The following is a 14,917-nucleotide window of genomic DNA, read 5'->3' on the forward strand; positions in this document are numbered from 1 at the left end:
CTTGGCTTGCCAAAGTGCTAGTAAATCGTCCTTTCTTAAGATGAAACTTGAGTTTTTATAGGCTGAAAGCATAGGAATATAAAATGAAAGAATGTGGAGATCTTCAGGTACTTTGGACTTGGCAGTTTACCCTGTTTTCATTGAGTGTTTTCACTTTGTTTCTGCTCTCTGAAACTGGGCCTGGCTCACTGTTACTGAGCAATAGATAGTAGGATGGCCAAATGGGTGAGAAGCAACTTCAAAGCACTACTTAAATTGGGTATTGGGGCAGCAAGCTTTAAGAGACAGACTTTGGAACCAAATGGTTCTGAGTTAGAATCTTGCCTCTATTACTTACTGTTTAGCCTTAGGCAAGGCAATCTCTGACCCTCAAGTTTCCCCCTCTCTAAAACAGTTATCATACTGACTTTTCATGAAAATTAGAAATTAGAGTAGAAATTCTAGTGAATGTCAAATATTATTTTATACTGCTAGTAATTTGTAGTTTTTCTGATTACTAATGAGACTGAGTATCTATATATATTTATTGACCATTTGTATTTTTTTGGGGGGAAATGACTCTTTTGCTTATTGTTTTGTTGGTAAATATAGAGTAAATAAATAGCACAATGGAAGGCACACAGTAAACCTTAGGCCATTCATTATCAGTTTCATTATTATAATGTCTATAATTTGTATATTTGACTCAAACATACCTGTTAGTCAATTCTTCTTGGATCAATAACAAACCAACATGAAAACAAGATGACTATGATAATTTATTAAAGTATTGAGTTGGTAAAATGAATATAACCACCAAGACCATTTCAGTTATGATCTTATTCCATGTTGTTAACTATACTATTATGTAAATCTATGACTTTAGTACTAATTATTTTTCTCTTCTTTCCTTGAGCTGTTGTAGCAAACAGTGACGAATCTCAACTTCTGACACCAGGAAAGATGAGTCAGCGCCAAGGAAAAGAAGCTTATCCAACACCAACCAAAGATTTGTATCAGCCATCTCTTAGTCCAGCAAGTCCTCATAGCCAGGGTAGGAAGTTGTGATTTTCATGTATTGTTTTGTTTTTGTTTTTGTTTTTGGAGGGGAGAAGGGGAGAATGACATCTGGGGACTATCATATTTTTTTTCTTTTTAACTATTTGGTTTTGTAAGGGGTTTCGTTTGTTTTGTTTAGGTCATCTATAATACTCTTGAAATGAGTACACTTTCCTTTAGACTTTCAATTTTTTTAATATTCTCCAACATACTTCATTGGTTATATCATTCATCTAATTTGGTGATTCTTACACTTTTTGGTCTCATGGTTCCTTTCTAGTCTTAAAAATTATTGAAGACTGTGAAGCACTTTTCTTTATGTGAGTTATATCTATTGATATTTGTTATATTGTAAATTAAAACTAGAAATTTAAAAATTTAATCCGTTTAAAGGAATAAACCGATTACATGTTAATATAAGTAACATTTTTATTAAGAATTACAAGGTTTTCTCTCCCTTTACTCCCCAAAAAGTTGATTGAGAAGGTTGGTATTGGTTTATCCCAGGATTTCTCAACCTTGGAACTATTTTCAGGATTTCTCAACCTTGGCACTATTTTGGCCTGGACAGTTTTTTGTTGTGGAGGGCTATCCTGTGCATTATATGATGTTTAGCAGTATCCCTGGCCTCTACCCAGTAGATGTCAATAGCAGTTTCCCCAGTTGTGACAACCAGAAATGTTTCCAGATGTTGCCAGGTGTCCCTTGAGGGACAAAATCATCCATGATTAAGAACTACTTTTTGGCAGTTTTTGCAAATCCCTTTAATGTCTAGCTTAAAAGACACCTACATTTTTGTATCTGCTTCTATAGTCTGTTATAATATGATGATCCGATTGAAGTATATGAATAAAATCTGGTCTCACGCATATATATGTATATATATGTGTATATATATATATAGAGAGAGAGAGAGAGAGAGAGAGAGCTGGAAAAGGAGGATTACATTGTTAGGTTTTATACATAATTATAGATATTCTTTGATAATATGTCAAAACTTGACTAGTAGTCATTTTCTTCATGTTAATTGCAATCTGGAAACTGAAGCGCTATCAGTACACTTTCTATACTCTTAAAATTCACTCTTGAATTTCGAATGGCTCTTTACTCATGCGTGATTTTGTAACGTCATGCATTAGTCATTTGGAAAATATTTGCTTACTGAATTATGCAGATCTTCCAAGTGTTGACACATTAAAAAATACAGTACAGAGAAGGGCTTTATGTACACTTCTCATTCTGTTGCACAGAATATTAAAATCTTGTGTACTAAAGGTTCAAGAGCAATAATTTTTACTTCTTCATCAAGGACAGCAGTAAGTGAAACTGTCATTCTTCTGTGAGTGCATGACTGAAGAATTCAGTGCCTACTACTCCAGTTTGGTGCCTCTGCCTTGATTTGTGCTAAGTTGCCAGCAGTTTTACCCAACATTGCTTTTGTGCCATCAATGAAAATGGCAACATAATGGAAAAGTATTATGAAACTAGTTTTCACCTTGCAGACCCTCTGGAAGGGTCTTTGGGTACTCTCAGAAGTTCGGGGATCACACTTTCTAATTCCTAGTTGATAAGTTTTGTATAATGGATTCTGCTTCTCAGCTGAAGTTTATTTAATCAAATGTACAGAAATCTCCTGTAGTACTACTCATAGCTGTGGTGGAAGGACTTCTGCTTTTAAAACTGAGAAATGAAATTTGGTGTTTTGAAAGTTAATGTATACTTAGGCTATTATTTTAAAAAATTAAATTTAGAGTTCTGTCATACTGTGTAATTAGTCAGGTTTGATGTAACTTTATGAATTATCTTTTGAAATTTGGCTTTAGTAACTTTTTAAATGAGTACTACCTTGTAAATAGTAAGTTACATGATCATTTTCTACTTTCTTTCTTTTCTTTTTTTTTGAGACAGAGTCTTACTCTGTCACCAGAGTAGAGTGCAGTGGCGCGATCTCAGCTCACTGTAACCTCCGTCTCCTGGGTTCAAGCGATTCTCCTGCCTCAGCCTCCTGACTAGCTGGGATTACAGGTGCACGCCATCATGCCCAGCTAATTTTTGTATTTTTTTTGTAGAGACGGAGTTTCACCGTGTTGGTCAGGATGGTCTTGATTTCTTGACCTTGTGATCCGCCCACCTCGGCCTCCCAAAGTGCTGGGATTACAGGCGTGAGCCTCCACACCTGGCCTGTACTTTATTTCAATAGAAAATGTTTTTCTAGCTATATATTAGATGAAAACACTTTCATATAGCATTGAAGGAACTATAAAAATTTTATGTAACAAGATGAAAATAATTATAACATGTATTACTTAGTTGTCAGTGGTATTTTTGAAAAGTCAGCATTTTTGTTGCCAAAATGCTTTTTGGAAGACTTGAAAAACGGTATGTGGTACACACTCTGGTATAAATAAGCTTCATTAAGATAAAATGCTGAAACAATGCAACCGACCTGGTTTTTTTGCACTATGTACCAGAATTTTGACTGTAGTAGATATGGTTTCTCTGATTCATGTATCTGTGCACTAGACTATTTAGAGGAATTATTTAACTTAGGAGTTAATGAACCAACAAAAGGGTTAGTTACTAATAATTAAAACTACACTTGTTTATATTTATTATAAATGTTTTCAGGCAAACAGGGAAGTTAAAAGAAGAGTACAACGAACACTAATATACCCATTGTGTAGATGTAAGCAGTTATTAACCTTTTGTTTTATTTGTTTCATTTATTTGGAGTACAGCATGAATATTTAGAGTAAATTACAGACCTCATTATTTACCGCAAAATACTTAATGTGTCTAAAAAATGAGCACATTTTCTTATATAACCATAAAACCTTTATTACGTCTAACAAAATTGATGTTAATTACTTAACATAACCTAACACCTAGTCTATATTTAAATTTCACCTAGTTTTCCCCAAATCTTTCTGCAGTGGGCTTGCTGAAACCAAATAAAGTCCATACATGTTATTTGGTTATGTCATTACGTCCTTAATCCTAAAGTGTCTCCTTGTTTACTTTTGTTTTCTTTGTCTTTGACGGGTTTAAGAAACTTGGCTGACCGGGCGCAGTGGCTCATGCCTGTAATCCCAGCACTTTGGGAGACCGAGGTGGGTGGATTACCTGAGGTCAGGAGTTCGAGACCAGCCTGGCCAACATGGTGAAACCCCATCTCTGCTAAAAATACAAAAAATTAGCTGCTCGTGGTGGCAGGCACCTGTAATCCTAGGTACTCAAGAGGCTGAGGCAGGAGAATCACTTGAACCCGGGAGGCGTAGGTTTCAGTGAGTCGAGATCGCGCCATTTGCACTCCAGCCTGGGCAATAAGAGAAAAACTCCATCTAAAAAAAAGGGATCATGGCCAATGTCCTATAGAGTGTTTGATTTTTTTAGATGTGTTTGATTGCTTCTTTGCAGTATTACTTAATTTCTCTATCTTCTATAATTTCTATAAAGTAGAAGTTAAATGCAAAGGCTTGATTGTATCTAGCTAGAGCATTTTTGGCAGGAATACTTTGTAGGGAGTGTGTAGTACTTCAGGCTGCATCACATAAGAATTCACTTAATATCTGATTGTCCTGCTGCTGCTAGTGATACAAGATTGGTAGATTTAGGTGAGGATAGCCTGATTCTCTTCATTGAAAGTTGCATCTTTTCTTTCCTTATGACTTGAAAGTGAAGATAAAGATGATATGTTTGGCACCTTGCAAAAATCCTGTCCCACGTCAACTTTTTACTGAAAGATGTTTAAATCCTTTGATGATCATTAACTGAATCAGTTACAATATTAGGAGCTGAAAAATGGTGATTTTATAATTCTGTCGTTCTTTTTATACATGTTAATGAAATTTTTCTTCATATACGAGATCATCACTTAGGGTTACTTGGTAAATGTGAAATATAGTTAGTTCCTACAAAAAAGGTAGGCTCTGTGGGTGTTTGTTTACTGCAAAGTATTACTTTTTTGATTGAAGGCATGATGTGAAGTCTAATTCCAGTGGTGACAATTTCTTTTTGCCTTTTAAGTTTTTTTAAATCATGAGGAACTCATGGATTTTAATGTATTTATTATGTTTCAATCATTGGTAAAATGAAGATAATAGTATTTAGCACATAGGATTTTATTAGAGTTTAAAATGAATTAATATGTATATAAAGCCTAGCACCTGGTATATGATAACCACTCATGATAGCTGATATAATAATAATAACGATTATTATCATTACTGTCATCAGGATTTTAAATAAAAAATAATTCCATTTGGGTTGAAGGCTGACATTTCAGGCTTTCCTATACTTCAGTATCTTTTAGAGGCTCATTTAGAACTTCTTTTAGTATGGATGGCCCATGTTTAACCCTCTAATTTTTGCATTTAAAGCAGCCACAGTGTTAGTCATATCTTTATTTGCACTTTAACGTTCCTAGGTAAGTTTATGAATAAATTAATATTTTTAGAGTAAATTACATAATAGCTGTACTTCTTTGTTAAAGTCAACCCATTGGCTTTTTGTAAAGCAAAATACTTCCTCTGGTTTTTCCACGGAAATTCCATATCACAGTTTTCATGTTCAGGGGTTTTGTTTAGAATAAGATTATCTGTTAGCTTTTGGTCATGGTGAAGATTATCTGCTGGAGGAGATAAACCAATGTCCAGAAAGCCTCTGATGTATCTATCATATCTCAAGTACTCATGACCAGCATTTTAGCTTCTGAATGGAAAGAATTAGAGTTCCAAAAGCTTATTGATAATATAGTGAATAACGTTTAAAGGTCCTCATGTCTCTGAGAGTTTTTATATGCAGTTCTTACAAGGACTTTATGGTGTATAAATAATTATTCCCCCCATTTTACAAATGATGAAACTGAGCAGTTGGTAAGGTTTACAAGTCTACATAGTATGTAATAGAGCTAAAATTTGAACTTAGATAAAACTCAGACTTCTTAAGTTCCAAGCAATTTTGTCATATTTTTGGAGGTTCAAGTTTTTCAAACTTTGACTCTTGAGTATTGTGATAGAATTCCATTATGTATACAGTGCTTTGGAGATACATTTTTTTGGGGGGTGGTACCTAGGAGTGCAGTTGCTGAATTGTATGGCGAGTGTTTGTTTTACTTTCTAAGAAATGGCCAAGCTGTTTTCCAAAGTAGTTGTACCATTCTTACATTCCTCTTAGGCAGTGTGTGAGCAATCCAGTGGCTCTACATCCTTGATCTTTTTTATTTTTGTCATTCCAGTAGGTGTTTAGTGGTATACTGTGGTTTCAGTTTACATTTCCCTCATTACTGATGATGTTGAGCATCTCATATACTCATTGGCCATCTTTTTTTTTTTTTTTTTGGAGGCGGAGTCTCGCTCTGTCGCCCAGGCTGGAGTGCAGTGGCCGGATCTCAGCTCATCGCAAGCTCCGCCTCCCGGGTTTATGTGCCATTCTCCTGCCTCAGCCTCCCGAGTAGCTGGGACTACAGGCGCCCGCCACCTCGCCCGGCTAGTTTTTGTATTTTTTAGTAGAGACGGGGTTTCACCATGTTAGCCAGGATGGTCTCGATCTCCTGACCTCGTGATCCGCCCTTCTCGGCCTCCCAAAGTGCTGGGATTACAGGCTTGAGCCACCGCGCCCGGCCAGGCCATCTTTTACATCTTCTTTTTGCGAAGTTTCATTTCATATGTTTGCCCATTTGAAAATTGTCTTGTTTGTATTATTACGTTTTAAAGATTCTTTAATACATTTTAATATCATTTTGATAGCCATGTGTATTGAGAGTACTTTCTTCCAGTCTGGGCATGCTTTCTTATTTTCTTAATGCTTTCTTTCAAAGAGCAGAATTTCATTGATACCCAATTTATCGGTTTTTTCTATGATTCAAACATTTTTCCTATTAAAGCAAGTTTTGCCTACTCTAAAGTTGCAAAGGATACTTTCTGTGTTTTCTTTTAGAAGTTATAAAGTGTCAAGGCTCCGATTTATCTCTTTATTTTTATTCTTACTTTTACCATCTTGGTTAGATCTCTGTCATTTTATGCCTGCATTACTCAGTAGTTCCACAGCCTCCTAACTGCTATTAGAACCTTGCCCTCCAGCATTCCAGTTCATCTTTCTTAACAAAACAACCAAACAAGAAATTAATTTTTACATATTTTGGTGAGATTATGATGGGTTCAGGGTTCTTATAGGTGTATATGACCAAAGAACACATGGATCCTATGAAGTAGATCTCTGAGGGAAATAATATGAATAAAAGAAAAATATAAAATTTTAAATGAGTGTACCACTTTTTATTATTAAAGCTTTTAACTATAAAAAACTAGTGCGATGGCTACATTTATGTCACTCTCATTCTCAAAAAGGCAGTGGTTTACTGTTGCTTAGAGCAGTAGCACCTAAGTCTAGCTGTATCTGAGTCACCTGGAAGCTTTGCTTAGATATGGATTTCACTCCACTCTTTCAGAATCTCTAAGGGTGAGGCTCAGTAACATAATGTGTTTATAAAGCTCTCCAAGTGTGTCTGATGTAGCAACATTTGGACCAGCAAGTGGAAACCAGCAATTGAGAGCATAAATTTAGGCTTCCATAATCTTTAGTAGTCAAGGTTCTTAGTATGTCTGATTTTACTGTACTCTTCCAATTTCATCTTGTGTTTCTCATCATCATGGACCCGGCTAGATAACTTTCTTCACTGTTTCCCAGTGAGACTGTATTTTCATTTGTGCTGGTCTTCTGTTGTGGAATATGCTTCTCCTTTCCACTTGCTTATCCAAATACTTCTCATTCTTGAAGGTGTAGTTTAAATCTGTTCTCTTTTATAAGGCTTTCTTAGGTGATACTGTTATCTCAGTTTTCAAAATTCTTATATCACTGCTTTGGGGATTTCACAACGTGCTGCTTTATATTGTTATTATAATAGGTATGTTTGATTTCTTCAAGCAGTGTTGTAAAGAGAGTTAAATGCCTTAAATTACATGCATAATAAATGAATGATTGCTTACCATCAATTTAAGAATTTCATCTATTCTCATTCATGTTTCTAGCTGAATCTCTATCATGTATGTTGACTCATACCACTTAATGTAGCTTATCATTCTTTAAAAGCAGTTTTGAAGTTTTTTGCACTCTGGTTTTGTTCTATCGTTTTAGTATTTTTTTTTTTTTTTGAAATGGAGTCTTGCTCATCACCCAGGCTAGAGTGCAGTGGCGTGATCTCGGCTCACTGCAAGCTCCACCTCCCGGGTTCATGCCATTCTCCTGTCTCAGCCTCCCGAGTAGCTGGGACTACAGGCACCTGCCAACGCGCCCAGCTAATTTTTTGTATTTTTAGCAGAGATGGGGTTTCACCATCTTAGCCAGGATGGTCTCGATCTCCTGACCTTGTGATCCACCCGCCTCGGCCTCCCAAAGTGCTGGGATTACAGGCGTGAGCTACCACGCCCGCCTAGTATTTTTTTAAGAGCTGGGGAGACTGATTCTCCTTACCCCACACACACCAAAATACATTTTTATTTGTTATATGTTTAGATTATGGTGAATTGGATTATTCAAAAAATTGTGTATTTTCTAGATTGTTTTCCTTATTCAAAGGCTTAGTATCAGTTTACTTTAAAATAATTTTACCTTAAATATAATTATAGTCTCTTAAAGAAGATGGTATTTGTTTTGATTTATTTGAGCCAAACGTATTTCAATTGTTTATTAAGAAAGACAGATATGTAAGGGCCGGGTGCAGTGTCTCATCCCTATAATAGCAGAACTTTGGGAGGCCGAGGTGGGCGGATCTCCTGAGGTCAGGTATTTGAGACCAGCCTGGCCAACGTGGTGAAACCATCTTTACTAAAAATATTAAAATTAGCCAGGCGTGGTGGTGCATGCCTGTAGTCCCAGCTACTTGGGAGGCTGAGGAAGGAGAATCACTTGAACTTGGGAGGCAGACGTTGCAGTGAGCCAAGATAGCGCCACTGCACGCCAGCCTTGGTGACAGAGCGAGACTGTCTCAAAAAAATAAAAAAGACAGAAATGTAGATTAATTAGGTTTGCTTTCACCCTTTCCTCCTCTGCATTTAAGGACAATGCCAAAGGAGCCTGGAGACTAAATTATAGCTCATCTCATGGGCAAATAGGCAATTTCTTCTGTGTCATGTTTGAGATTCTTATCAAAGCTTCATGAAATACTGTAACTTACCCTGTAACTACTCTTTCATTCTTGGTTGTAAAAAGCTATTTTGTATGTTTTTATTTTTTTAAAAAATCTTTCAGTTATAGTGCTTTGTGAGAGAATATATAGTATTGCTTTACTAAAACTTAAATGAGTCAATTTCAAAGTAATTTTTAAGTCTTTAAAATTTTAAAACTTTTAAAACAAAAACTTTAACCTGCTTAATCAGTTTTATCAAAATTAACAGACTCTGCTTGGTTTAGCTAGGCTTGAATTAAAATATCTATTTTTAGTTTTGTGTCTCTTATCTCTTAGTACATTCTCTTAAACCTGCAGAGTCCCTTCACTTTAAATGCTCTAGCAGCACTAAAAATATAAGTCAGTATCCACTACTTCATAGAAAACACACAGGAGATTTTCTTTCATACAATTTGCTAACGTGAAGATACTGTACCAGATTCCTCAGGGTGACAGCATTAGATATTACTGGTTAGACACTCAGAATGCCTTCATTTAAGTGGTTCACAGATAAGAAAGACCTAGAAATCACTTTCCTCCATGAATCGAAGCAGTTCCTCCTGTCTTGTTAAGATATTTCTAGTATCAGTTCTGAACATACATAGGACTGTACTATACACATATAACAAATGTGTTCTTGAATATACTATATTTTGGAAAATTGTTTTACCCGAAAGAGGGCTTGTAGTTAGACCCACCCCTCCATTATCTTTAATTTCCCGCTCAAATGCTGTGCTTTGTTTTGTAGCCAGAGGTTGTTTCTTTAGAGGTAGTATAATTACAGATTATGCTAACTTTCATCTGAGTTTTAAAATCCTTAATGCATTAAATATCTGTAATTTAGATTTCAAGTTATTTTTTAAAATTGGCTGTTTTCTGTTTTGAAGTTCCTTGTCTGTGGGTAGTTGCTTCATAGAACTATGAAAATACCTATTGAATAATGAAAGAGAATATAACATTTGGCAAATTCAGAATATAAAAATAAAATCTTTTTTAAAATCTCTTATAAAATGTTATGGTACCTTTGTTCAACTGTTCCTATACTCCTACAGGAGAAACTGAAATACTTCGAAAGCATTTATTGAAAAGTAAGAATGAATAATTCAGCTTTAATTATCTTTACAAAGATGGGGGGCAACTGTCTTATTCTTGCCAGGCCTTATTAATTGCTTCTTTAACAAAGCAGAAAGGTGAACATTAAGAACACCACAGAATTTTTTAAAATAATTTTTAATTTTTGTGGGTACACAGGAGGTATAAATGTTTATGGGGTACATTAGATGTTTTTATACAGGCCTGCAATGCCTAATAATCACATCATGGAAAATATGCATTTCCTCGAGCATTTATCCTTTGTGTTACAGACAATCAATTATACTCTTTTAGTTACTTTAAAATGTACAATTAAATTATAATTGAATATAGTCACCCTGTTGTGCTATCAAATACTAGGCTGTATTCATTCATGCTATTTTTTTGTACCTATTAAGTGTCCTTAGCTCCCCTCACCCCACCCTCTCACTACTCTTCCCAACCTCCGGTAACCATCCTTCTAGTCTGCATCTCCATGGGTTCAATCGTTTTGATTTTAAGATATCACAAATGAGTATTTTTTTCTTGAAAAAATGTTCTTTTATATATCTTTTTTTAACTTAATATAACATTAAAAAATGATCAACTATTACCTGTACTCCTTTCTCAGCTATTTTCTGTTGGGATTTAACCTTCTGGGTTTTGCAAGTTGGACAGATTGAGATCTCCTTTTAGCAAGAGTGGTAAAAGTTTTATCTGTAGAGTTGACTACTACAATTTTGTTTTTCTTATATGAGGCCTAGAAAGGACTTTCTGTATTTTTAATAAATGTACAGCCAACTAATATCAGTAGAATTATTAAGTAATGTTTGTATAATTTTTGAGAGAAAGCAAACATATTCGTAGAATTTTTTCTTTTTCTTCTTCTTTTTGGTTGTTGTAACTTTGAAGATATATAAACTTTATTTAAGAATGAAACAATGAAATCTTAGCAAGTTGATCTCTTTTGAATTCAGTATTCAAACTACTGGGGAATTCAGTATTTTTCGAGTCTCCTCTATCAAGCTGGCTTTCATTTAGCCTGCTTGTAAATAGTCCTGTAGTAGAAAGCAAGTGCAAAGATGATTTTCGCAGCTCCTGCCCACATGAGTTTAATTTGTAATTGGGAAATATAGGGGAAAGAAGTAGGGAAACATTGTAAGGAAATATGAAAACTTAATGTAAGCAAACTTTCATTTCCAGTAACATAGCAAAGTAGATGTTCAGAAAAAAATCCTTGTAGTAAGAACATCAAAATACTAAGTAAAATGTCTTAGAAATTTAAAATGTGAGTTGTCAGTAAAATAAGGGAATTAACAGGAGGGGCAGAATTATTGAGAAAGCGGGACTCCAGAGGTGATGAGATCTGGAGCCAGCATCTACTAATTTCTGAAGGTCTAAAGCTTGAGTTCTAGCAAGAGAAAGGAGTAAAAGACTGTGGCCCATTCGTGATGGAAATTTGGATTGAAGATTTCTCCTCATAAAATTAGAGGTCCTGAAGGGTAACGTACTTAGTTAATGAACTGGGAAATATACCCACAGAGGAAGACTATATTTGCCTGTCTTGGTCTTGATTCTAGGTCAAATGATGGGAGGGGAGAGTCTTCCTTGAGAAATTCTAAGCACAAGCACATATTTATATGAGTTTAGGGTCAAAATCCATATTATCTCTGTGGCAAAAACACCCTTCAGTTTAGTTCAAAACAATTTGGGCTATTAGTATGCACAAGTGCCTGGAAGAATTGGCACAAGTCTTCGTTCTTTAGAGAAGAGTATTTTAAACACAGACTTCAAAGAAGTATATATGAGCCCATAATTTAAAATCAATAAAAAATTAAAATGAGATACCATTGTGTACCTATAAGAAAGAATAGCTTAAAATCCAAAATGCTGTCACCACCAGATGTTGGCGGTGATGTGAAAAAAAAAAAATCGTCAACACGTGGGATAACAAACCATTGTCAGAGAGAATTCACATGAAGTACCTACTGTGCATTTGTATAAAGTCTGCATCAGTTTGAACTATCAGTTGCAGAATGAAATTTAATGGGTGAGCGTCATTTTTAAAAGAGATAATGCTGAGGATCTTTCAGAATTCTTGAAAGACAACAACTGTCTGATTAAAGAGGCCCCACAATTTCCAAGCAGGAAATCTGAAAAATAATAGCCTTAATGCTGATACTTGGCAAGAAGAAAGGCTCAGAAGTAAGGAACTAGAAAAAGAATAATAGAATAAACCCAAAGTAAACAGGGAAGGAAATAATAATAAAGATAATAAGTTAATTAAATAGAAGACAAGACACAGTTGAGATCAGGGAAGATGGTGGTTGTTTGAAAAGGCTAGTAAAATTGTCAAACCTTTGGCAAGCTTAAGCGGAAAAAGAAACATTAGGAATGAAAGGGGACACAACTAAAAATACACGTAGATGTTTACAAGATATTATAAACAACTTTAAGCCAATAAATTTCAAAAATTTAATGAAATGAACAGATTTCTGGAAAGATGATTTCCCAAAACTGACTCCGTAATTAGAAAATTCTAGTGATTTTTATAATCTTTAAAGTCACCTAATTAGTAATACAGATTACTTTTACAAAGAAAACATGAAGCTCAGGTTTACAAACAAATTCTACCAAACCTTTAGGGGAAAAATAAAAAGTTTAATTTCACATTAGTACTGTATTTCATTAATTATAAAAACACTCTCCCCCCCAGCACATACATATTCTGTCATCTCTGAAATTCAGTTGAATCTTAAATTGATGGTGTTTTACAATCTCTGTTGGTCATTGTTATTGTTAGACACTGTTTTTTTAAATCATTCTGAGTTTGGGATGTGTGCTATATATCTTTTTGTTGTTGTTGTTGGAGATGGGGTCTGTCTCTGTCGCCCAGGCTGGTGTGCAGTGGCACAATCTTGACTCACTGCAACCTCTGCCTCCCGGGTTCAAGCAATTCTCCAGCCTCGGCCTCCTGAGTAGCTGGGATTGCAGGTGTGCACCACCATGCCCAGCTAATTTTTGTATTTTTAGTAAAGATGGGGTTTCACCATGTTGGCCAGGCTGGTCTCGATCTCCTGACCGCGTGATCCACACACCTTGGCCTCCCAAAGTGCTAGGATTACAAGCGTGAGCCACCACATCTGGCCTGTGTGCTATATATCTTATAATTGGCATCAGTCTCTCCACCTCTCCCCGTATTTTATGACCTCTCTGAAGTCAGGAATATAGCCTGTAGTTGGTGACATCTTAGAACTGATAAAATGAAAAAAAGAAACATTCCTTAAATCAGGCTTTTATATGAGAAGCAGACAGGGACATTGCAAGAGAAAAAAATTATAAGACATTTATTGTTCATGAACCTAGATGCAGAAATTCAAAAATTATTAGCAAACTGAATCTAGCAAGGTAAGCATTGTACTCACATCAGGTTGTTCCAGTAGTGCAAGGATGGGTTTGATATTAGAAAATCTATGATTTCCACTTAACACTTTAACAAATTAAAGAAGAAAAACTGTTATCATCCCACTAATAAGGAAAACATATTTGAAAATTTTAACATCTAGTCACAATAAAAACTCTTAGCAAACTAGGAATAGACGGAATCTGTCCTAACCTTGTGAAGTTAGAATCTAGAACAAGAAAAAGGTGTGGACTATTTACACTTCATCTCAGATATTTCAAATTTAGCCAGTGAATAAAAAGTAAAGGAAGAAACAAACTAATAACTGTTCTATACAGACCCCCTAATTGACATAGAAGTCATTAAAATTATTAAGAAGTTAGTTAGGCATGGTGTAGTCCCAGCTACTTGGGAGGCTAAGGTGGGAGGATTGCTTGAGTACAGGAAGGTCGAAGTTACAGTGAGCCGTAATCTCATCACTGCCCTCCAGCATGAGCGACAGAGTCAGACCCTGCCTCAAAAAATATATATATTATTAACAAGTTACTGAATATATGTTACCTGCAGTTCTGTAGACCCATAACAAGTGGTTAGCAAAATGTGATTCAAGATACACTACTTAAAATAGCAGAAAATATGTTACACAACAATAAGTCTAATAAGAGACGTGAAATATCTTATGTGGGAAAGTGAACATTAAGATTGTGTATTCTAAATAAATAGACCATGTTTATGATAGGAAAATTCAACATTATTCCAGCATGACATCACTTCTCATTGATTTTATAGGGTCAATGCATTTTGAATCAATATCTCAACAGGAGTTTTTTGAAAGTACTTGATAAGACCATTCTTAACTCTCTAGGGAAAGCAAAGAGCAAAAAAGAGTCAAGATACTCCTGAAGAAAAGCAGAACCAGGCAAGGGTGGGAGTAGAGATGCATTGCAGTGCATGTAACTAACAAAGGATTACTATCCAGAGAAAGTTAAGTACTCCTATGGATTAACCAAAAAGACCAAAAAGTTCACCAGAAAGATGTCCAAAAGACATGAATAGATACCTCACAGAAAAGGTAAAACAGATGGCCAATGTAAAATGATGCTCAACATCATTAAGAATTACCAAATGTAGTTAATCACCAAATAGTAATGAATTGCTATTTCATACCCACCTACCACATCAAAAAAAATTTTCAAGTCTGATAATTACAGGTGTCAGTAAGGATATGAAATCAATATGAA

The 14,917-nt window shown here is 35.3% G+C and overlaps 1 protein-coding gene across 12 annotated transcripts in view; it reads left to right on the top strand.

Moving 5' to 3' along the window:
• Positions 1-14,917, top strand: part of OSBPL8 (oxysterol binding protein like 8) — a 231,126-nt gene that overhangs the window by 115,201 nt on the left and 101,008 nt on the right. For 7 of the 12 annotated variants that reach the window (XM_033221204.1, XM_033221208.1, XM_033221207.1 and 4 more), the window contains one exon: positions 896-1,033. In XM_033221204.1, coding sequence (XP_033077095.1) covers positions 896-1,033 — 138 coding nt within the window. The remainder of the gene's footprint in view (positions 1-895; positions 1,034-14,917) is intronic. The other 5 variants (XM_033221206.1, XM_033221209.1, XM_033221211.1 and 2 more) reach the window with 1 other exon arrangement.

This window comes from Trachypithecus francoisi, unplaced genomic scaffold, assembly GCF_009764315.1.
Source record: "Trachypithecus francoisi isolate TF-2019V2 unplaced genomic scaffold, Tfra_2.0 Lachesis_group11, whole genome shotgun sequence".
NCBI lineage: Eukaryota > Metazoa > Chordata > Mammalia > Primates > Cercopithecidae > Trachypithecus > Trachypithecus francoisi.